Genomic DNA, 22691 nt, shown 5'->3' with positions numbered 1-22691 from the left:
CAACGCGAAGGACTTGGCATTCACCTGATAGATAATGAGGAGAGATTTACACTGCGGGATATGCAAATCCCTGTCTGCATTTGAATTGGAGAAAATAATGAAGGAATCAAATGTATATCATGAGATTCTATCCGAAATCCTGCCTCAATGTGGATTTATTGGCGCTGTTTAATTAGTAATTTACTGCAGTTTTTAGAAAGACTGTGTCTTTCTGATCTTCAGTATCAACTTATTCTTTTATAGAACACAATACACGGACTAAGAAGTTTTAGTAAATTACTCCAGAAAGCGGCTTATTCCCTTTCTACTCTCGAGGAGTCTACACAATACTCACTGACATTTCCTTTTATGGTTTCTTCAGTATTTTTAAGTGACTCTGCAGATTGAAAGAATATAACAGATTGGCCTCAAACTCCATGGAAGAGCAAACTAAAAAATAAAACCTGCTATTAACCCAGACTATGGCCCTTTTCATCCTAGAGCTGGAAGCATCAAGGCGCTTTTGTCAATGTGACCAGTCAAACTGTAAACATCCAAGGGAAAATAAAATAACAGAAACACTACCAAAAAGGATGTTATTCCAATAATTATAACAAGAATTACAGAGTGAGCAAATGTAAATGCAGACTGAAATTCTCTAACAGACACAAAAACATAGGTGGTAGGTTAGTTTGCTTTTAATAACCTCTAGTGTCCGGGGTTTTAAAACCCAACTGATGATGCCAAAGTAGAGAAAAAAAAGGCCACTTTGGCAGGCACGAGATTTTGAAACGACGGCGAACTTCAACGAGGAACTGCCATCTCTTATGGTTTCATTCTGTTCCATCACATTCGCCCGAAATGAAGAGCGTACACCCACCGTAAGAACTGACTTTGTCAATAAGAAGTTTCTCTTGGTAGTCACAGAGCTTTCATGACAGTTTAACAGCCCACTAAACTGAAAAGAAATTACACTCAAGTCTCAGCTGAGTGCTATAATGCATACCTGGTGTGACAGCTATAAAGGCGACTTTACTGGCACCTCCTTCCAAAATTTCCTAGGAAGTGAACCACATATCGTCAAAATGTGAAAAACACATCTAGCAATTCATCGATGTAATGAAAAGGGATTTAGTCCCAATAGCAAGTATGAGCGTACATAAAAACATGATTTGGTCCAAATGTCATTCTTCATAAGTTGTATATTACGTTTAGATTATCGACTCTAAATTAAAGAGGAATTAAACAATACCAAAATTTGCTTACACCGTTGTGTCGAGTTATGGCTCTTTGGTAGGCAATGTAGTTTTCTCCTCGCCTCAGCTCTTTGTTTGTAAAAGTTCCATACGATTTCCCATCACCAACAGCAAATTTCCAAGATTTATCACGCACAGACCCATTTTCGATTTCCGCAGCGATGTAAAAAGGATAAAAGTTCAACTCTTTGTCGTTGGAATCTTTCAGCTTCACATCAAAATCCCTGGGAAGCTCTTGAACACAATCAGTGACTTTAAGAATGATTATTTGATAAGCACTGAAATATTGAAAACGGAGAAAAAATTCTAGTCAATATCATCGCGGTCATCGTCGTATCGAAAAGTGGTGGCTGTTAAATGACTCTGGTACATAAGAACTTTTGCGTAAGAGTTCTTAAAAGACAGTTAAGTGTTTGTGTACATTGTAGCAGCCAATTGTGTGGTCTGATCGTCTTCATGAGAGTATTCCTGAACAGAGATGTTGTTAGCAGAGACCGACGCTCTGTTAACGTGAGTGGAAGTCAACTCAATACAGTCAACTAGGGGGGTGTTACCCAGTTTGGTGTTGCAACCTAAGTTGGAAAGACCTTAGGCGTTGCATGCATGCATGCATACATAAATACCTACCTACATACATACCTACATACCATACCTACATACATACCTGCATACATGCCTGCATGCATGCATACATGCCTGCATACATGCCTGCATACATGCATGCATACATGCATGCATACATGCCTGCATACATACATGCATACAAACATGCATACATACATGGATACATACATGCATACATACATGCATGCATACATACATGCATACATACATGCATACATACCTACATACATACATACATTTTATTGTACACATCCCCGTCTGGGGCTTTTCAGTGAACAATTACATAATTTACATACTTGGTACTTGAAATACAATAAATATATGAAGATCATATATTTTGAACTGCGGTATTAGATACGTATGATGCACGATCCTCGCAGTAGATAGCGCTATTTAAGCAATAGCGAAAATCAGACCTGAAAAAAATCAGGCCTGTACGGGACTCGAACCACTGACCTCTGCGATACTAGTGCAGCGCTTTACCAATTGAGCTCAATTGGTAAAGCGCTGCACTAGTATCGCAGAGGTCAGTGGTTCGAATCCCATACAGGCCTGATTTTTTTCAGGTCTGATTTTCGCTATTGCTTAAATAGCGCTATCTACTGCGAGGATCGTGCATCATACGTATACTTGGTACTATACATACATATCTTTCTCAGATAATGGACTATGTATGCAAGATTGACATCATTACATGTACAGCGGACGTAAGAAGTGTGGCTTTCTCAGGTGAGAGTATCATCAACAGTTTATGCTTTTGGTTAATCTGTTACACAGATTATAAAACCATTACCTTATTGGACCATTCCTTTGCTCAGCAGGCCACAGATCAATTTCAGCCGTGAAATCAGAGATTTCTACATTAGTCATTTTCAATGCAACTGGTGCCACTGGAGCTAAGAAGATTAAACAATTAGCATAATTTTCCAAAGAGAAACTAGTTTTCCTATGAAAGAGAAAGCTATGTCTATTAAGCTCCAAAAAAATGACAAATGCATTTGAACGATCGTTTATATCATGAAATAGTCCAAACAGAATGATAAATGTGTTCTTTTTTCTTAAATTGAATTTTACAAGATAGCTAATTGAATACGTTGCTTGTTTCTCAAAAATAAGGGATAATTTCAAAAGAGCAAATTCTCAAAGACAAAATGCGCCCTCTTCACAAGAGTGTGAAGATGCAGTGGAGAAAACCACTTCACCAACAAGATTTTTTCTGTTGAATCTTAATTCTAAGATCCTATAAAACCATTTCAATCTTTGAAAGAATTAGAATTTGAGTTTCTATCGTAAATTATCAATATCTTATTCCATTGAGCCAATGACACTTGACTTTCTTTCCAAAACTGTTGAGAAGTAGTCTTTGGACATAAAACTAATACCGGCAATCTTACCTACATTAGCCCTGTAAACATCACATGACTTTTGATGTTTCCCGGGTAACTTATTCGTATTAATGCCATTATTCGCCCTTAATAATCTTCCATGCTTCATGTATCCTGCAAACGCTGCATAATAAATCATTTTCATAGCTATCTCTTGTCTACTAGCCTGTATGTCCTTACCCTCCAGTCTTGTTTCTTCATCTATATATGTAGTGGGTCCTTGAGTTCCACATTCAGAGATTGCATAAACCTGAAACCTGTATCTAGTTCCTGGTACCAGATTCTCCACAGTACACACTGTTGTCACTTTTACATTAACCATGCCTTCGTCTGTAAAACTTTTGTAGTAAGACTTAGTCCCAGTGTACTCCACCTTAGCAATCAAACAAAACTGGTTTGAAAGTCTTTAAAAAACACGTAACGTGACAAGTATTATTTCCAAAAATTATGCACGAAACTAAAAAGACCAACTTACAAAAAGTATTTCACAATCAAGGGGGACTGGGTTTGGGTCAGGGGTCAAAGGCCATTACGCTTGATCCCCTCTGAGGGTTTTTACAAGTCATTAACTCCCTAGCCATGTGCTCATCATTCGCCTCGATTACTCGGAGTGAGAAGCTGTTTCTTGACTCCCTCCTCCTACCCCTGATCCGCCCACTTTCTCTTGTTGTACATTTAGTGTCGGTGCGTTTTTCTTGGCCCGCACCTTTGATGGGCAAACACCTTAACGGAATTCATTCTTGTTCTGTTTGTTTCAATAAAAGCGGCTATAGACCTATTGTCCATAGCCATATTGCTCCAACTTAAGTTTGTTATTTTTTGGTGCCCAGTAAACAGAGCTCAGGCAAGAGCAGCATTTGTAGATTTGTTTTGGGCAGAGAGAGAAAGGCATAAAAAGAGAAAAACAAAATAGTACAAAAATTGCAAAGTTTTCATTAAAGCCGAGATATCTTCATATGTGCACATTAAAGAAAATAACCTAAGTTTTTTTCTTGTTTTTACGGTTTGTATTATCCTTGTTTCATGTTTATCGTATTCTGTCTAGATTCGTTTTTAACACTAGCGAGAAAAGCATACAACGTTTCGATGACTCCATGTCATCATTCTCAAGTGAGAAGAGAATAAAAATGAATAGTTAATTTATACCGTACGAAGGTGGCAAACGTAAAAAGTTTAAAATATTTAAAATATTTAAATAAATAATTGCGCGTGTTGAGTTCATAAATGTAAACTATTAAATAAATAGTTTCGCGCGTACGGAATCCGATTGTTTGTTCAAAGAGGGCTTCATCTTCTTTATGAAAAGCATTTCATGAACTAAACAGTCCAGTTTCCCGGTGCACTTTTTAAGTACGTTGAAATGCTTGGTCAGGTCGCGGATGGTTTGTAGGCCGTGGTCGTTCTTTAGATGTTTGCCGATGGCCGAATTACGGTGCTCATTAATACGTTGATGTAAATGCCGGCTGGTGTACCCGACGTACTCTGCATCACACAGATCACATTTATAATTATATACAACGCATTGTTGGCTAACTATAGGAGGTTTAGGCTCACGAACTCTGAGATCTTCACAGATTTTGCGACTCTTGAACACGGGATGAAGGGTGTGATCGATTTTGTTGCCTAGATCTGATAATTGCCTTTTCACTGCGTCAGCTGACTTTTGATCTTTAAAAGGCAAAACCACTCGGCGAACAGCATTTTCGTTGACGGATAATTGAGCTTGCACTCCAGGGTTTTCCGACCTAACTGAGGTGACAAAGTGAGAGATGGTGGAATTGATGAGGTGGTCGGGATACTTGAGGTTTGTAAACATCATCTTTAGATGATCACATTCAGATTTGAAGGACTCCCATGTGGACGACAGGCGGAATGCACGATTCAACATGGTCTTAAGTAGTGATTTCTTGTACCTTTTATCGACGTGGCTCTGGTGATGAAGCAATAGGCCTGTGTTTGTTGGTTTCCGATAAACACTAGTTTCTAGTTTACAGCCTTTCTTGAGCACTTCCATACCGACAAAAGGTAACTTGTTTCCAGATGCTAGCTCCATGGTGAAGTGTATGGACGGATGGCAGTTATTTAGCGTTGATAATAAATCTTCTGCCACGTAACTTCTGTAAAATTCAGGGAGCTTGTTGTTTTGATCTAGTTTCTCTTCGATAGAACAGAGAAATGCGTTTGCCATAAGTGGGCCCAATGGAGAACCCATGGCCACACCGTCGGTCTGCTCGTAAAGATTGCCATCAAATTGGAATAGTTGATTCATAGTTGCAACTTCTAGAAGTTGAACCAGTTCAGGCTTTGTAATGCTGAGGTCGTGTGTAGTATTAAACCAGTTGTCAGCGAACGCCTTCTCAGCGATGATTTCGATCGTTTCTTGAAGCGGCACATTAGTGAATAGTGACGTGACCTCATAGGATACCAGACTGTCATTCTCGTCGATGACTAGGTTTTGAATCTCATCGGCGAAGGAGAAGGCATCTGATATTGTGTAGCGATTGCTTGACAGGGGCTTCAGTTTGTCATCAAGCCACTTGGCGAGGGCATAGTTGTAAGTGCCGGTGGCAGATAGGATAGGTCTCATCGATAGATTCTCTTTCAGTCTTGGGCAGTCCATAAAGATGGGCAAGGCGTCATCCAGCCTGGCAAACACAGTCGGCAATCTGCTTTGGTAAGATCTTCCGTACAACAGATGCAAGGTGCTTTTCCTTCTCCAATAGAGGGTGGTAATGCTTTACTGGGCGGCCTCTCGTTTTTGGTCTCTGCAGGCTGACAGGTGTGAACTTCGATGTGTCATTGATAGATGCCTGGCTCAGCAGGTTAATATAATCAGATTTGTTCATGATGACTACACCAGTACCTTTATCTGGCTTCGTGACGACGATGTTGTCAAGTCGTTTCAACTGCTTTATGGCCCTTTGAAGTGGTTTTGGCGGCTTCGGTGATTTGCACTCGATGTAATTAAGTGCAATAGAACGGAGGGTTGCAGCAGTTAACTCTTTCTTGTCATCAGCAAGTGTCCGCTCCAGTTTCCAGTAGAGTTTTTCAAAACTAGCTTTTATCTCGATGGCAGATATGCGTTGTGGAAGGGAGAACTTTAAACCTCGGGAGAGAACAAGCTTTTGGAAAAATGAGAGCTTGTGTGACGAGATGTTGTGGATGTGCTTGTCGACATCATGATCCTTGTTCAATGGCCTTATTATCTTGTTGGTATGATTGGCCATTACACTCCCGATGTGTTTCTTCCGTAGGTTTGCCATAGTTCTTACGATGTACATGTATTGGAGCGGCGAGCAGTTGAGACGTATTTCGTCATAAATCGCGTTGATCTCATCTTTCAAGGTTTCCTTCTGCTTGAGCTTTGATCCGAGTTCCTCTCTGATGACATTCGCACTGAACTGTTCGGATGCGTTAGACCACTTTTTTGACTTTGTCTGGTCGACTTTGGCAAAGGTCGGTGTCAGTTTGAAATTCTGACAAAGATGAAGAAACTCGATAGTTCCATCACATTTAACTTGTTTCTTGCTACAATCTTCAAGTCGTCTGAATAAATGCAGCTTGTCTTCGCGTTTCAATATTAGAATGACATTAGATTTTGTTAGACATTTAAGAATAAACACTAGCGAGAAAAACACACAACGTTTCGATGACTCCATCTCATCATTCTCAAGTGAGAAGAGAATAAAAATGAATAGTTAATTTATACCGTACGAAGGTACGGGAATGACGAGACGACATGAACGGTACGGGAATGACGAGAATGACATTCTGGTATCCTATGACGTCACGTCACTATTCACTAATGTGCCGCTTCAAGAAACGATCGAAATCATCGCTGAGAAGGCGTTCGCTGACAACTGGTTTAATACTACACACGACCTCAGCATTACAAAGCCTGAACTGGTTCAACTTCTAGAAGTTGCAACTATGAATCAACTATTCCAATTTGATGGCAATCTTTACGAGCAGACCGACGGTGTGGCCATGGGTTCTCCATTGGGCCCACTTATGGCAAACGCATTTCTCTGTTCTATCGAAGAGAAACTAGATCAAAACAACAAGCTCCCTGAATTTTACAGAAGTTACGTGGATGACACGTTTGCTATTGTCACAAGTGTACCAGCGGCAGAAGATTTATTATCAACGCTAAATAACTGCCATCCGTCCATACACTTCACCATGGAGATAGCATCTGGAAACAAGTTACCTTTTGTCGGTATGGAAGTGCTCAAGAAAGGCTGTAAACTAGAAACTAGTGTTTATCGGAAACCAACAAACACAGGCCTATTGCTTCATCACCAGAGCCACGTCGATAAAAGGTACAAGAAATCACTACTTAAGATCATGTTGAATCGTGCATTCCGCCTGTCGTCCACATGGGAGTCCTTCAAATCTGAATGTGATCATCTAAAGATGATGTTTACAAACCTCAAGTATCCCGACCACCTCATCAATTCCACCATCTCTCACTTTGTCACCTCAGTTAGGTCGGAAAACCCTGGAGTGCAAGCTCAATTATCCGTCAACGAAAATGCTGTTCGCCGAGTGGTTTTGCCTTTTAAAAGATCAAAAGTCAGCTGACGCAGTGAAAAGGCAATTATCAGATCTAGGCAACAAAATCGATCACACCCTTCATCCCGTGTTCAAGAGTCGCAAAATCTGTGAAGATCTCAGAGTTCGTGAGCCTAAACCTCCTATAGTTAGCCAACAATGCGTTGTATATAATTATAAATGTGATCTGTGTGATGCAGAGTACGTCGGGTACACCAGCCGGCATTTACATCAACGTATTAATGAGCACCGTAATTCGGCCATCGGCAAACATCTAAAGAACGACCACGGCCTACAAACCATCCGCGACCTGACCAAGCATTTCAACGTACTTAAAAAGTGCACCGGGAAACTGGACTGTTCAGTTCATGAAATGCTTTTCATAAAGAAGATGAAGCCCTCTTTGAACAAACAATCGGATTCCGTACGCGCGAAACTATTTATTTAATAGTTTACATTTATGAACTCAACACGCGCAATTATTTATTTACATATTTTAAATATTTTAAACTTTTTACGTTTGCCACCTTCGTACGGTATAAATTAACTATTCATTTTTATTCTCTTCTCACTTGAGAATGATGACATGGAGTCATCGAAACGTTGTGTGTTTTTCTCGCTAGTGTTTATTCTTAAATGTCTAACAAAATCTAATGTCATTCGAATATTCGTTTTTAAGCCTTTTTTTTTTTTTTTAATAAAATGCGATTTAACTTACTCTGTATTTGACCGATTTCCCACACCAAGCTGAGGTCCTTCCCATACTAGTGTTATCTCTGTGGTGTGATGGTTTCTAGCTCTTACCTCATTGTGTGCTTCTGGTCCTTTGACAATAAAGCAAATGAGACAATGACGTTTGTTAGGATGAATGCAAGATGAAGACCACTCGTAACACAAATGTCCCTGTGAGAAGTATCACATCTATCACCTAAGGTAAAAAATTATGCCGATTGCTTGATCCCAGTTCTTTTCAATTTTTTTACAGTTTCTTCTTCTAGTATTAAATGTCATAATAGAAGTTGGTCGCAAAAGTTTGTTGGAAATTTGTTGCTAAGATAAAAAGTTATTGCTAGGTAAGTAAAATAAAGTAAAGTAACGTAACAAAGAAAGAGCGAGTCTATGCATTATTGTTTGGAGAAACACTTGCCAAGCTTAAGCCTAACTCATTGCAATGTTTTGTGAGAAGTTTAATGGTTTACTTAAATAAAAAAATGGCTACCAAGATGGCCTTCGCCTTAGGTGATGTCATACGACTAGCGACTAAATAACGCGTAGCTAATACCCCACTGCATCTTAAAGACTGGGAGCTCATCACAAGTTCTCCAAATGGGTTTGACGTTACAAGGAAGGGGAGTGGATTCCATCAACTCATTGACGTGACCAGGTTTGCAAGTTGGGGTATGGCACTGTGCGAGCTGTCTACGGGCGAGATCTTTTGTTCTCTTTCTAACATCCATGTTATAAATATTGAATACTCACACTCACTCAGAATTACTAACCAAAAGAAGCTGATACCAAATCTTAAAGCGTTTCTAAAATATCTTGCTTTTTTTTACTTTTGCTGATTGTTTTGAATCATCACTGTATTGGAGTTTATTGGAGTTTAGAATTTTGCTTCTACCCAGTCTACAGCAAACTTTCGCACGATCTTATCTGTTTGAAAAATGAGACTCACTCAATGTTTCCAGTGATAATGATCGACTATATGGTCCAGGACCAGCTGCAGTATATGCTCGAACAGACACACCGTAACAAGGCTGAATATCATACAGGATGACAAATGCTCTCGTTGAGTTGATAGTTTTGCTGTTGGCTGGAGGCCTATTTTTTTGTTTTTCAGAAGACGCCAATGATGCCTTGATCTCATATGAGATAACTTTGCTGTAACTCGCTTTTCTTGTCAGAGGTGACCACGAAACATTGAAGGTTGTTTGATTCAGTCTACTGAAAGACACGTCATTTGGTGCTACACTAGGTTCTGAAAATGGAAACGAAAACAGGGCAATTCAAGTCGGTCGTTAGTCATTGAACAAAAGAAATGAAGATATTTTCAAAACCATATTTGATCAAAAGCTCATTAAAGAATTTTATCTAAATTGCATTTCATTAACTCTTCCCTCCGTCCCACTTCCCTACATTTTTAGTTTTTCGTTAAGCATATTCACTCATGTTTAAAAAAAATCATGTCCCCACCATTCCTTCAATACCATATTGTCCAGCATTTGCAGTTGATAAGGATGGTCCTTGCTGTAGCTGTGCTGCAGCTGTTCTCTACTTCTCTACCTAGGTATCACGTGCCCTCTATGTACTTATTAAATAACATTAACGTTTATGGTGAATCTAATAGATTAAAATGTTTTCTGACTCACTCTTACCATAATCATTAGTCAGAACAGACACAGTGGCATTTGGTCCTGGTTTAATAGTCACAGCTCTGACGTGGAACTGATAGCTGACCCCACCTAACACATCCACTGTGTAACTTAACATATTTCCTCCTAAGGTTTCGGTGTGAATGTTATGAGGATCTTCATTGTGACTATAGAACACAGTGTAACTCCTGATAATTCCATTTTCTTCTGCTGGCTTACGCCAAGTAAGCTTTATCTTTGGACCAGCTGGTTTATCGGGCATTATCTCAGATTCTAAAAGGTTTGAAGGAATGCTTGGTGCTAAAGAAGTAGTAAATGGAAGATGGAGGTTATTATTTAAACCACACTCGTAAAATTGATCTTTAGCAGAGAAAATATAAAAAGGAGATGAACTGATACACTTTTACATGTTCACTTATACTGTAGAAGCCATCTAAACACTTGTGATGCATTCATTTGTTATACGCATGCTTTCCATGTCACCACTGACGTAACTCGATCAGATCATATAGAGCATTAAATTGAATGAAGTATATCTTAGGCAATCTGCATGAAAAGGGTGTACGTTCCAATCTTATTCAAATCAGCTAGATATATTTGAGACAATGTTGTCTCTAACAACCTAAACTGATCAGTTTTAGCCTCTTACCATCTTCCAGTGTCTGCTCAACCTTAACAAAACTTTTTGGTCCCTCATCAAGAGGACCAACAGCCAACACTTGGAACTCATATTTGGTATATTTATCAAGATTAGTGACATCTTTAGTTGATGTTGCTCCTCCACTAATAGACACCATATGTGAATTGTCCACTGACCCTTTCTGTCTGTAATACAACTTATATCCTGTTATTGTTCCATGTGGCATACTCTGGCAGTGATGTCCATGATGCTCTTATACTGGTAGATGAGATCGCAGTCACTGTGAAGTTACCTGGTACTTGTGATGGACCTGAATTGTTCAATAAAAATGATGAAACGGTTTTTTTACAGTTTCACATCGGCAAAGTTTAAAATGAATTCACTTAGTGCTTGGTGTACCCGTATGAGATGGTTGATATATAATGACGAAGTATCACTTTTTTGTACTCGATTTCACGTTAGACATCAAGTAAACCTCAGAGACAACATGTACCACTTACGAGTGTTAAGGTGTGCTTTAAAAAGCGACCAACTAGCGATCTGATTTCTTAAGATATGCTGCACGTGAATGAATAGTGACTTTCTCAGAAGAACAGGGGTTCCAGGAGCAAATAATGTTGTTCCACAACTACATGCAGGGTTCGTTATGTTAGAAAACCTGTTCCTTTGTTTATACTTTATAATAGTAATTGTCAAAAGGTGTAAAGATCAAATTTCTAGATTGTATAGACAGAACATACATGTATATTTCTTTAAATTAAATTTCGAAGTATATCTAATTGAAAGATATAGTTAAAGAAAAAGTATTTGCCTAACGTGTCACAGGCCATGAGGATGATTTAAGAACTTTAAGAAGGCGTATAGTAATAGTAGTAATAATAATAGTACTAGTAATAGTAATCAAAGTTTAATGTCTTTACATGGGGTATGGTTAGCCATATTGCCCGAGCCAGAGGCTCATGTATGAAACGCAAGACAACAACCCACCCATCCCACCCCAGGGGAGGACATCCATCACAAAGTAATCTCGTGCGTGGGAAATTGACGTCTCCTACCCCTAACCCTGCAGGAGACGGGACCTCCATTTATTTGTCCCTATCCGAGAAGACTAGAATATCTAAACCATTTCTTGATATTATAGAAAGGCAGCATATTCTTCTCAATTATTTTAAGACCTTGAGTGTTGGTCTGGCCGGGACTCGAACCCTCGACCTCCCGCACAACAGTCCAGCGCTTCATCCATTGAGCTAACCGGGAGGCGGTTAGTGGAATAAAGGCTGATAGATCGATAGAAACTGTTTGGAGTTGCGTCGGTGGGGGTAACGAAATAATTTGGATATATCAACAAAGTTGAAATGGTAAATTGGCCACCGTAACGATTACAAAAGCTGACGTTTCGAGCGTTAGCCCTTCGTCGGAGCGAATAGAGGAATTGTGGATTGTGTGTGCTTTTAAAGGCAGAAAATGGAGCTACGTTATTGGTGGGAACATGGCAACAAGAAAAACAAGAATAAATTAGTGGAATGAAAAGCGTTCGTTGATCCCTGTGGGATTTAGACGGCTGGTTTGAAAGATGAGCTTTTGTTCAAGATTTTTACGGCTTTCCGTGCTACCTAAGTGTAAGGAAAGACCGCAAATTGCCATATGTTGCTTAGAATGATTAGGTAAATTAAAATGCCTAGCGACTGGTTTCGATGTGTCCTTGTGATTCCTTTCCACGTCTCGAAGGTGTTCTCGGAATCGGTCATTCGTAGAATAATTCCCCCTGGCGTAAAACATTTTTGCTGTAGGTCTAACAAGCCTATATAATTACATTCCTCACTGATTTCGTAATTCATTTCAAGTTATTTTAAGTCTTGAGATTCCTTTCCAATTCTTTCCAACACTGCTTGTAGCATTTTAATTACATCATACGGAGAAAATGAATGAATACCTGCAGATAGGAGTATTCCATAAACCTCCACTCTCAATACCTTATAATAATGATACGCTGTTGGCACGAAGCGGATGAACCTTGCCAATGCATACTCCCTCAGATCATTTTTCACTATGTCATTTCTCCCTGAGTTACCATTAAAGACCTAAAAATACAAAGGTCATACAAAAATAATGACGCTTTCTGCGACGCAAGTCAGCATAAATGGAAATGAACATTTGTTAGGTTTTCGCCTCACTTAGTTATGAGACAAATGTTATCAAGACCACATGAGCATCCATAAATGGTGCGAATTCAAATTCAAACGTACACGTGCACTGTACGTACATTTGACAATACTTTATTTCAGAACAACATGTAAATACATAATTATTAAGAAAAAGGAAACCCAGAGGTTGGCCCTATATCAAGGGTCTCCTATTTATGTAACAAATCTTACAGAACTAGTTAATAAAAAATAAAAAAAGTCAAATAAGAAACAGCTAAATATCAATTGTTAAATGACGATTCAATAAATATTCATATGTTTCTTCAATTTTGATTTAAACTCACGAACGTTAGGGCTGTCACAAAAATTAAATAAATTAATAGGAAGATTATTCCCGCAGGGTTTGATAATTCTGACAAAGAAAGAATTTTTGTAACAGTTCAGTTTTGCGAGTTTGAGTTGTAGTTTATATGGGTGGTTAGATCTCGATTTAGTGTTTTCACAGAGTTCAAAATAGTCGCTGAAATTCAATCCATTTAGATTGAATACAGTTTTATAACATTCCACTAAGGAAAGGAAATCTCTCCTTTGTACTAAAGAGTTCCATTTAAGAATTTTACACCTCTCCGTGTACGCCATCTCTTGTCTTCTTTGGCCTAAGGCAATTCGCGAGGCTCTTCTTTGTATCTTCTCAATTTCATCGATGTCTTTGATGAGGTGTGGTGACCACACCGGGCAGGCGTATTCCAAGATTGGACGAACCAAGGTTTTGTACAAGTTTGAAAAAATATCTTTGTTTTTACCGCCTACTGTGCGTTTAAGTAAGCCAAGAACCTTATTTGCTTTGTGAACTATTTGTTCAACATGTTTTGACCATTTCAGATCACTAGTCATAATAACTCCAAGATCTTTGTAATTAGATACATTCCTCAACACTGTACTCGATATATTGTACCGCGTGGACTTTTTGTCTCTGTTATGTGTAATTCTCATGACTTCACATTTGGTAGAATTAAATTTCATCTGCCAACGATCCGCCCATAGGTCGAGGGTGGTCAGATCTATCTGTAAAGCAATAGAATCATCGATATTATTTATCTGTCGGTAGATTTTGGTATCGTCGGCAAATAATTTGGCAGTAGACGTGAGGATGCCAGGTGTTTCGTTCACATAAATAAGGAACATAGCCGGTCCCAGTACTGAGCCTTGAGGGACACCAGATGTAACTGGTGACCAATCCGAGTACGATCCACGTACCGTAACTCTTTGTTTTCGATTGGTTAAGAAGTTCTTGAACCACAGGTGCAGCTGCCCATCTATCCCGTACCTATTGAGTTTTAAAAGTAGGCGCTCATGAGGGACACTGTCGAACGCTTTTGACAGGTCCAGAAATATTACATCAGACACTTTAGACGAATTTCTTGTTAAGCACCAGTCATTATAACAGCTTAAAAGTTGTGACACTCTCGATCGGCCCTCCAGGTATCCAAATTGGCTTGGGTTTAGTAGTTGGTGTTCCGTCCAAAATGAGACAACTCTCGATTTCACAATCTTCTCCGCCGTTTTACTGATGATAGATGTTAGCGAGACCTGGCGATAGTTTTCCTTTCTATATTTTGGTCCCTTTTTATAAATTGGAATAACGTGTGCAATTTTCCAGTCGTTGGGTAGTGAGCCGGATTGGAACGACATGTTAAATAAGTTACAAAGTGACGTAGATAGTTCCAGTGCACATTCTTTTAGGATACGAGGCGATAATTTATCAGGACCTGGGGATTTGTGTGTGTTTACGTTTTTCAGATGTTTTTCCACTTCGCTAGGTGTACATAATACATTGCACAACTTTTCATTGAGAACATGTGCAGCACTGCTCAAAAGTATGGTGACAGTCTCGATTCTCGACTCTCAAGACGTTTGAGAATCAAGGATCGAGAACTGAGCCTCGAGGATTGAGAATTGAGAAGGACACACAGACTCAAGCCGTGGCAGTTTCTTTGGTCCGAAGTTATTAAGAAGTCTAGTATTGACAATTAAAATTGAAATAATCACATCCCCACCTAAACTGCGATGAAAGAGTATAATCTACGGCTGTAATTTAGCAAAAACAGTTTTAAATCGAAGATATGTAGATAAATTGCATTCACTTGATTGAACAAATGGGTCACAACAAATCAGAACTGTTAGTCACACGACAATTCAATAATCATGGGTTATCACACACTGGATTACGGCAAGAAACTGTTTCAAGTCTACAGATACCAAAATGTATTTATGTAATTGTCCTTTATTCCCCTGTCTTGCGAACGCAGGTGTATTTTATGTAAGTAAATGCGAAAAAACCACGAAAAATTTAGAAACTAGAAAACTCAACGAAGTTTAGCTTGATGTTTTAATTACATCGAACTGACCTTCTCAGTGTTGTCTTCTTTATAAATGTTAAAAGTGGCACCATCCAAAGATAACTGAATCTTGTACTTCGTTGTCCACTCATCAATAGTCCTGGCTCCTTGAGTAGCAACAGCACAGATAACATAGTCATACAGCAGATCAATTTGTAGGTAGTCATTAAGATCATCCGTAGATTCGGGTGCCCAACCACGGTCATATGACGTATTTCTCTTCAGTCGAGCAAACCAAGGTCTATACCAACGACCAAAATGTGTTGAGGCCGAGAAGCTGCTGTCTGGGATTGCATCATTTCTAGCCACACCAATGGCCGGACTATGACATGCTGTTAAAAGACATTCATAATCACCACTCAGGGTCTTAAAATATACTGTTATGTATCCTTTCTATATTTTACTGTGGCTGTGAAAGGATTCAGACAACTTCCGAGGTCAGAAACTTAGATCACTCTTATCCATTAAAACTGGTTTATTTGTGGCCTCCATTTTCCCCATCAGCTAACTACGCGTTAACTCTTCACGCTTCTTTCCCATTTTATTTGTAAAGGTAATCGTATTGATTTGCATGGGTTACGAGGCAACATGCAATTACTTTTTTATGACATAAAAAGTATAATACTTCTGGGAAAAGTTATGCCGTTTTTATGTGTTTTTTTTTCAACGTTTAAAAGTTACTCTGAAAGGTTTAAAAAGTATATAGAGTCAAAGGTGGTCAAAGGCACGCTTAGTTCCACTGATGCTTGCTGAGTTATCTCCAGCAATATTCAAACTGACGTACCAGTGACTGAAAGTTGTACACAGGATGGCTTGAAGCACATGAAACAGAAAATGTGACGTATTTTGTCGTGACAGCTGACTCATGGCACTTTTTGGCTTGTCAATGATTCTTAAGATTATTCATGTTCTCGCCAGTTTCCCGTCGAGACCTTGGGTTGATGTGTGACCTGTGATGTTCCTTATTTCACACTTTGGGACACCAGAAGTTTTCAGCCTCTTCACCACGGTTTTCATTGATCATACTGTTAAGACCGTGTCATCATGACACAGGAGTCCTGTATGTCAAGCCTGACCCAAATAAATCGCGCCAAACATGCTTTCGACAAAGACTTACTTGTAACCATAATTAAGAGTTTAGTCTTGAGTAAAATGAACTATTGTTCAAGCGTATGGTCAAACACTTCTGTTACTAATATCAAGATCTGGTTCCTACCCGTTGTGCTAGGGACCTAGGTGTGATCTTCGATGATCAGCTTACTTTCAATGATCATGCTGTTAAGACCGTGTCATCCTGTATGTCAAGCCTGACCCAAATAAATCGCGCTAAACATGCTTTCCACAAAGACTTACTTGTAACCATAATTAAGAGTTTAGTTTCCAGTAAAATGTACTATTGTTCAAGCACTTCTGTTACTAATATCAACAAGTTACAGGCTATTCAGAACTTTGCTGCCTGCATAGTGACCGGATCAAGAAAATTTGACCATATTACACCGATCCTTAAACAGCTTCATTGGATGCCAGTTAAAGACTATCTATTTTATCGTATTGCCGTGATGACACAAGTGCATGAACGGTATGGCACCGAGCAACCTTAGTTCTAGATTCATTAAGAGAGGCACGATTAGCGGCCGCTCGACTCGCAATGCATATACAATAACAAACAATAGCAATAACGTATGATGCAAGATCCTCGCAGTAGAGAGCGCTATTTTAGCGAAAATCAGACCTGAAAAAAATTAGGCCTGTACGGGATTCGAACCACTGACCTCTGCGATACTAGTGCAGCGCTCTACCAATTGAGCCAACAAGCCAACTGGGAGCAGGCCGTTAAGTTGGCTTGTTAGCTCAAGCGTATATTTTATAAATAATAGAAAGCGCTGCTACAAGTCTTTGTAATGTGAGCTGCCATATCCAGATGCGTATTGAACCATGTGCCTAGATTGTGCATGCGCGCAGAGGCTACAGGAGAGACTTCAGTCTGCGGCCCAATCTTGATGCTTTGGATTGAAACTTTTGAGAGCTGCTGACGTGTACCTATAATCAGGGACTCAGTCTTGTCATCATTGAGCGTCAGCTGATCGTCCCTCATCCATGCTCGGACATCACAGATGCACGTTTGCATGGCTGACACAGCATCGACTTCACTGGAAGAGTCAGAGGGCTTAAATGACAAATACAACTGTGTATCATCAGCATAAGTATGGACGGAGGGCAGATGCTGTTTAAGAATCTGGAACAGCTTACTCACATAGATGGTAAATAAAAGCGAGCCAAGGCACGACCCTTGAGGGACTCCACACTTCAGATCAAAAGGCCTTGATAGAGTTCCGTTGATAGACACTTGCTGCGATCTGCCCATAAGGTAACTCTTAAACCATGAAAGTACTTTGCCCCGCAATCCAATTGTTGACGTCAATCGTTCCAGAAGGATCTCGTGTTCAACGCTGTCGAATGCAGAGCTTAGGTCGAGAAGCACCAGCAGCGTAACTTGACCTTTATCCATCGCCATTAGGTCATATACACTGGACATACCGCGCTACAAAACTGCTACGGGCCAGCGCAGTTTTTTATACCGCGCAGTGACCATTTGGAACAACTTACCCAGTGATATAAAATTGAGCTCCTCGACGAACTTTTTAAACGGAAGCTGATAAATCATCTTCTGATCAGTCGATTTTGATTTTTAACATTTTATATATATAAATACATCTGTATATGTTCATCTCCCCTATTGCAGTTATTGTAATTATTGTAAGAATTGTAACTATTAAGATAGTTTTTAAGCTCTGAAAGGCCCCTCTGGGGAAAGTTTAATAAATTATTGTATTGTATTGTTTTCCTAGCGCTTTGATTGATCATCTTTTTCTGGTTAAGGATCTTTAAAATACAGTATTTTTTGTTTCCTTTAATTAAATTGTGTGATTTTCGTACGCATAATGGGAGAGTAAACTGAAATGCACTGACAAAGGAGCAGTCCTGAGCTTTCTGAGTAACTGCAAAACAGTAAGAATACCTGTCGCCGTTGTTACATGTACAATTACAAGTGTTAATGGCTGTCCTCGTGCAAAAGTCACTGTGAAAAATATACCTGGCTTTGATTTCACTCCAAACACCTCTGTTCTCATACACATCCCACCCTGATATGTCTGTGGCCGGAATCGCACATATCTCGTTTGCAGTCCATAAACAACATGCCTCACTTGCGAGTTTCTGTCATCATTTCCCATGAGCACCTAAGATTTGAGAAGTTATGAAATACAGCAGTATAGGTACATGGATCCTGCAGGTAAGTATATAGGACGTCACGGGTGTATTTTGCGAAACCAAAACAAACCAAACGAAAGCAAGCCGAACAAAATCAAGTAAAAACGAAAAGTTCAAGGCTTACATGATATATCTCAAAATGAACTGTTACAGAGTTGCCAGTCGTGCTTCATTTGTTAACATATAGCTGATTGGTAGAACAAAACTTTGGCTTCCAGCAAATAAGAAAAATGGAAATGGCAGTCGCCCAGTCAGTTACTTTACACAAGTTGGCCACTTATGCAAAGTTGTAAAGTTAATTTATTATACAATCAAGTGCCTTGTTTAAGTTCGTTATCAATAAGATTTCGCTTTCCAAGACATTTTCTCCATGTTTAAATGGACATATTTCCAGTCGCGCAAAGTACGGTTTCTGGCAGTAATTATGTGAGTTATAACCTCAATAAGTCAGTTTCATTTGGTGCATGGTAAGGGAAAAAACGGTTTTAATGCTATCATATGATTTTTTTGTTATTGACAAACAGCATCTGTTTGAAAGCATGTTGGAAACTGTACTGTATAATTATTCTTAAATTGATTGACATATGGTTTCAAGATAATTAGGGATAGATTTTATGATTTCCAGATAATGATAAGTCCACGATTGACGCAACCTTGAATGACGTTAACTGCTCAGACAATCACAATGTAAAGAATACAGTACATTAACTTGAACTTGGTTTAGCCGGAGGTTAGAGAACACGCTCTATTCGCTCCGACGAAGGGCTAACGCTCGAAACGTCAGCTTTTGTAATCGTTACGGTGGCCAATTTACCACTTCAACTTTTTTGATATATCCAAATTAATTAGAGAACACGCCTTACACATCTGATGTAACTAAAGTGTAATAGCAAAATTGAATCAAGCGAATAAATCGTGAGTACAGCTTTTTCACGTTTTCGACAAGCATTTTAAAATTGTCACTTTCTATAAATAGCATGTATTCCTTGTCCACGATAGCGGTCCACTATTCACCATACCTTAACCTTTCCACCTTCCCTGTAGTCTGTCCAAGTTGTCCCATCTGTTGATAACTGTAGTCTGTAGTTCTTCACCCACTGATCTGCTTGAAAATTCCCTTGAGTGGACACAGCACAGATGATATGGAGTGTCTGTAGATCAATCTGTAGATATGGGTTAGTGTCACTTGTTCCTGCACACCATGATGATCCTAATGTGTAGTTCAGTCGACCATTCTTGGCTGGTGTCCTGGCATTTCGTTCAGAAGAAGCAGCTATGTTACCATCTGAAATTCTGTCATTTTCTAAACCAAGATCCCTATTGCTACAGGCCCCTATACCAAATCAAATCAAATCAAATTGGGATATTTATTACGGGAAAAAAAGATCCATAAAAGGAAGCTCCCTAAAGAGAGAAGACTCTCCCTAATGGGTTACTGTCGCTTGCTCCTGCTCTTTACGATGATCCTATGGTGTAGTTTGGTCGACCATTCTTTGTTAGTGTACTGGCATATCTAGACAAAATTGCTGCATCGTCGAAGAGTATTTGGACAGTTGAGCACGGGAAATGACATAACGCGGAGCCCTACTTAATGGAGTACCCTATGGAGTACCAACATCGAAACGATTGACCAGGTTTATAAAGCATTTTATTTGACCAATACACGATTTCTAAGGGTACTCCATGTAGTTACTCCATAGGGTACTCCATGGAGTAGGGCTCCGCGTTTTTTCTTCTCCTGTTGAGCACGTATCACCCAACAACAGTAAACTGATAGCAACTCAGGGTTAATGTTGGGTTAGGGGAGGGGTGGGTGCGCAGTTGCTTAAATACTGACATTGATCCAAATTAAGGTAAAACAGTCAACTGATAGCAAGTTCGCATTATCTTGACTCAGGTATAGGGAAATTTAAAGATTAGATCTATGGGAATAATGAGGATTTCAGCATATAATATACAAAGTCAAACATATTACAGCACCTGAACGTTCCAACCCAACCTTATGATTATTAAGGCTCTTAAAAACCCACCAACGAGTGGAATTACAACTTCCAGAAACAATCAAGTTTCTTACCATTTCTCATTGTTATTTCCACCACAGCAGAACTCTTTGGTCCATCTCCATGAGATGTAAAAGCCAACACTTGAAATTCATATTCTGTGTACTTATCCAGACCAGTAATATCTTCAGAATAGGTTGTTCCACTATCGATAATTAACACATTCATTGACCCCCTAAACCCTTTCTTTTTGTAGAACAATTTGAATCCTGTAATGATTCCAGGTCTAGAATATGCAGGAGGTAACTGCCAGGACGCTGTGATACTTGTAGAGGAGCGTGAAGATAAAGTCAAGTTGCAAGGTGCTTGTGAGGGAACTGAAAATAAGATGGAATGTTAATTGAATGATAGAAACAATAATGATGATGATCATAATAATATATAAAAGTAAATAATAATAATGATAATAACAACAATGCTTGTAATATTCTTCATTCTGTGTGTATAAAGATCAATCAATGAGGTATTAATCATTAAATTCAACCTGGCCTACTGTACATTAAGTTTCTCTTCCAGTTAAGCACACTGTTATAAAAGCATTAATTTATGAAGTCTTAGGAACTGTTGGGAGCAACATATGTACTTCATTATGTCTATGGGAAACAATTTAAGTATCCCAAAACTTACTTAAACAGATCAACTTTCCATTTGTAGACCACCTTAGAACAGAGTACCACCACCATCTAACATAGGCACAAATACGCACCCACCTCCATCATTGGGAGTCATACTGGTTAAGGCCTTTTTCTGGAAAATGGCACTTCTTAGTTCTGCTTACATAATGTTTGCCCACAGGGAGTGTTCACAAAAGTTAGACTTTTTATCTAACAACCAAAGAGGCTACCTTATAAATTAACCATTACACCAGAGCCTCATTAAAAAATAGCAAAATGTAAAAATTTGATGATATCAGGAATAAAAAATTTGATACCTTTAGATATAAGTACTCCATACACCTCTACTCTCAAAGTCTTATCTCTTTGAAACTTGATGGGCTGGAAACGGATGTACCTTGCCCTAATATCTCTGAGATTATGTTTGACAATGTCATTTCTTCCAGAATTGCCATTGAAAATCTAAAACAATTATATGAAAATATAAATTGATAATTTAACTGTAGACCAATTGCAATTTTAATGTTGATGGCAAGCAGACTAGAACAATGTCATCATTACATCCCTGAGCTATGAGCAGCCAGCTGCCAGTGCATGCTCTGGCTAGACAACGAAAGAGGCCACTGTGCTTAGAAGTATCCAGAGTTGCTCCCTTTTTCCTACTTTAGAAGGTAATTATTCAATTTACATTATATAATTAGGATGCCTAGCCCATAACATTTACAAGTCATCATAGTTCCTTGCTGTTAGAGACATGCATGGTGCATTGTATGTCCACCCAAAATAGTAAGCTTTTTTCTATGATGAGGAGAAATGTATGTAAAATTGTGGCCTTCTGTTAAAGTCTAAGAACACATTAACCAATCCCCAAGCTTTTTCCACAGCTTAGAGTTCAGAGACTCAAGCCTTAACTTTCAAAATATGCCTTTAGTACACCACCTGAGATATCTTGTACAGCTCTGTATGACATCTAGCTCCGCTGGGTTTTTTTTTTTCACCAACCTTGTCAACATTGTTTTCCTTGTAGGTCACAAAAGTGGAACCGTCAAAGGATAGCTGTAACTTGTACTCTGTTGTCCAATCATCAGAAGTTGACATCCCTTGAGTAGCTACAGCACAAATAAGAAACTCATACTGCAGATCAATTTGCAAATAATCATCAGGTTTGTCATTTCTGCTGGGTAGCCATCCCCCATTTGTGTTCAGTCGACCTTTAAAAGCTTCAAAATTTATGCTTTCACTTGATGCTGAGAAGCTGGCATCAGGGAGTGTGTCGGTGCTAGCCACACCAAGGGCCTGCATTTGGCAAGCTGAAATCAGTTATAATGAAATAATTAATTGATTAATTAAAAAGCAATGTCATGCAACACACGAGAGGTAGTCAGCAAACCTAC

The 22691-nt window shown here is 39.1% G+C and overlaps 1 protein-coding gene and 1 pseudogene across 2 annotated transcripts; both read right to left on the bottom strand.

Annotated features, from left to right (window-relative positions):
* Positions 1 to 334: 334 nt before the first annotated feature.
* Positions 335 to 22627, bottom strand: LOC148719849 (protein sidekick-2-like; annotated as a pseudogene). Its single transcript, XR_015992906.1, has 12 exons — positions 22300 to 22627; positions 21615 to 21759; positions 20698 to 21000; positions 10820 to 11120; positions 10174 to 10470; positions 9474 to 9776; positions 8517 to 8622; positions 3425 to 3617; positions 2653 to 2755; positions 1246 to 1513; positions 986 to 1037; positions 335 to 376 (listed from the first exon to the last, which is right to left on the bottom strand). The product of XR_015992906.1 is annotated as a protein sidekick-2-like (transcript).
* On the bottom strand, positions 3582 to 5864 carry LOC148719850 (uncharacterized). Its single transcript, XM_088737448.1, has one exon. The coding sequence runs from the start codon at positions 5862 to 5864 to the stop codon at positions 4479 to 4481; it is 1386 nt and encodes a 461-aa protein (XP_088593574.1). The 3' UTR covers positions 3582 to 4478.
* Positions 22628 to 22691: the final 64 nt, after the last annotated feature.

Source organism: Stylophora pistillata, chromosome 11 (assembly GCF_964205215.1).
Source record: "Stylophora pistillata chromosome 11, jaStyPist1.2, whole genome shotgun sequence".
NCBI lineage: Eukaryota > Metazoa > Cnidaria > Anthozoa > Scleractinia > Pocilloporidae > Stylophora > Stylophora pistillata.
Note: the sequence above shows the minus strand (reverse complement) of the source record. Positions and strands in the feature narration are given on the sequence as shown.

What these genes read in the sequence shown, in the direction of transcription:
- LOC148719850 (XM_088737448.1), bottom strand. Translation starts at nt 5,864, where the DNA reads ATGGACTGCCCAAGACTGAAAGAGAATCTATCGATGAGACCTATCCTA.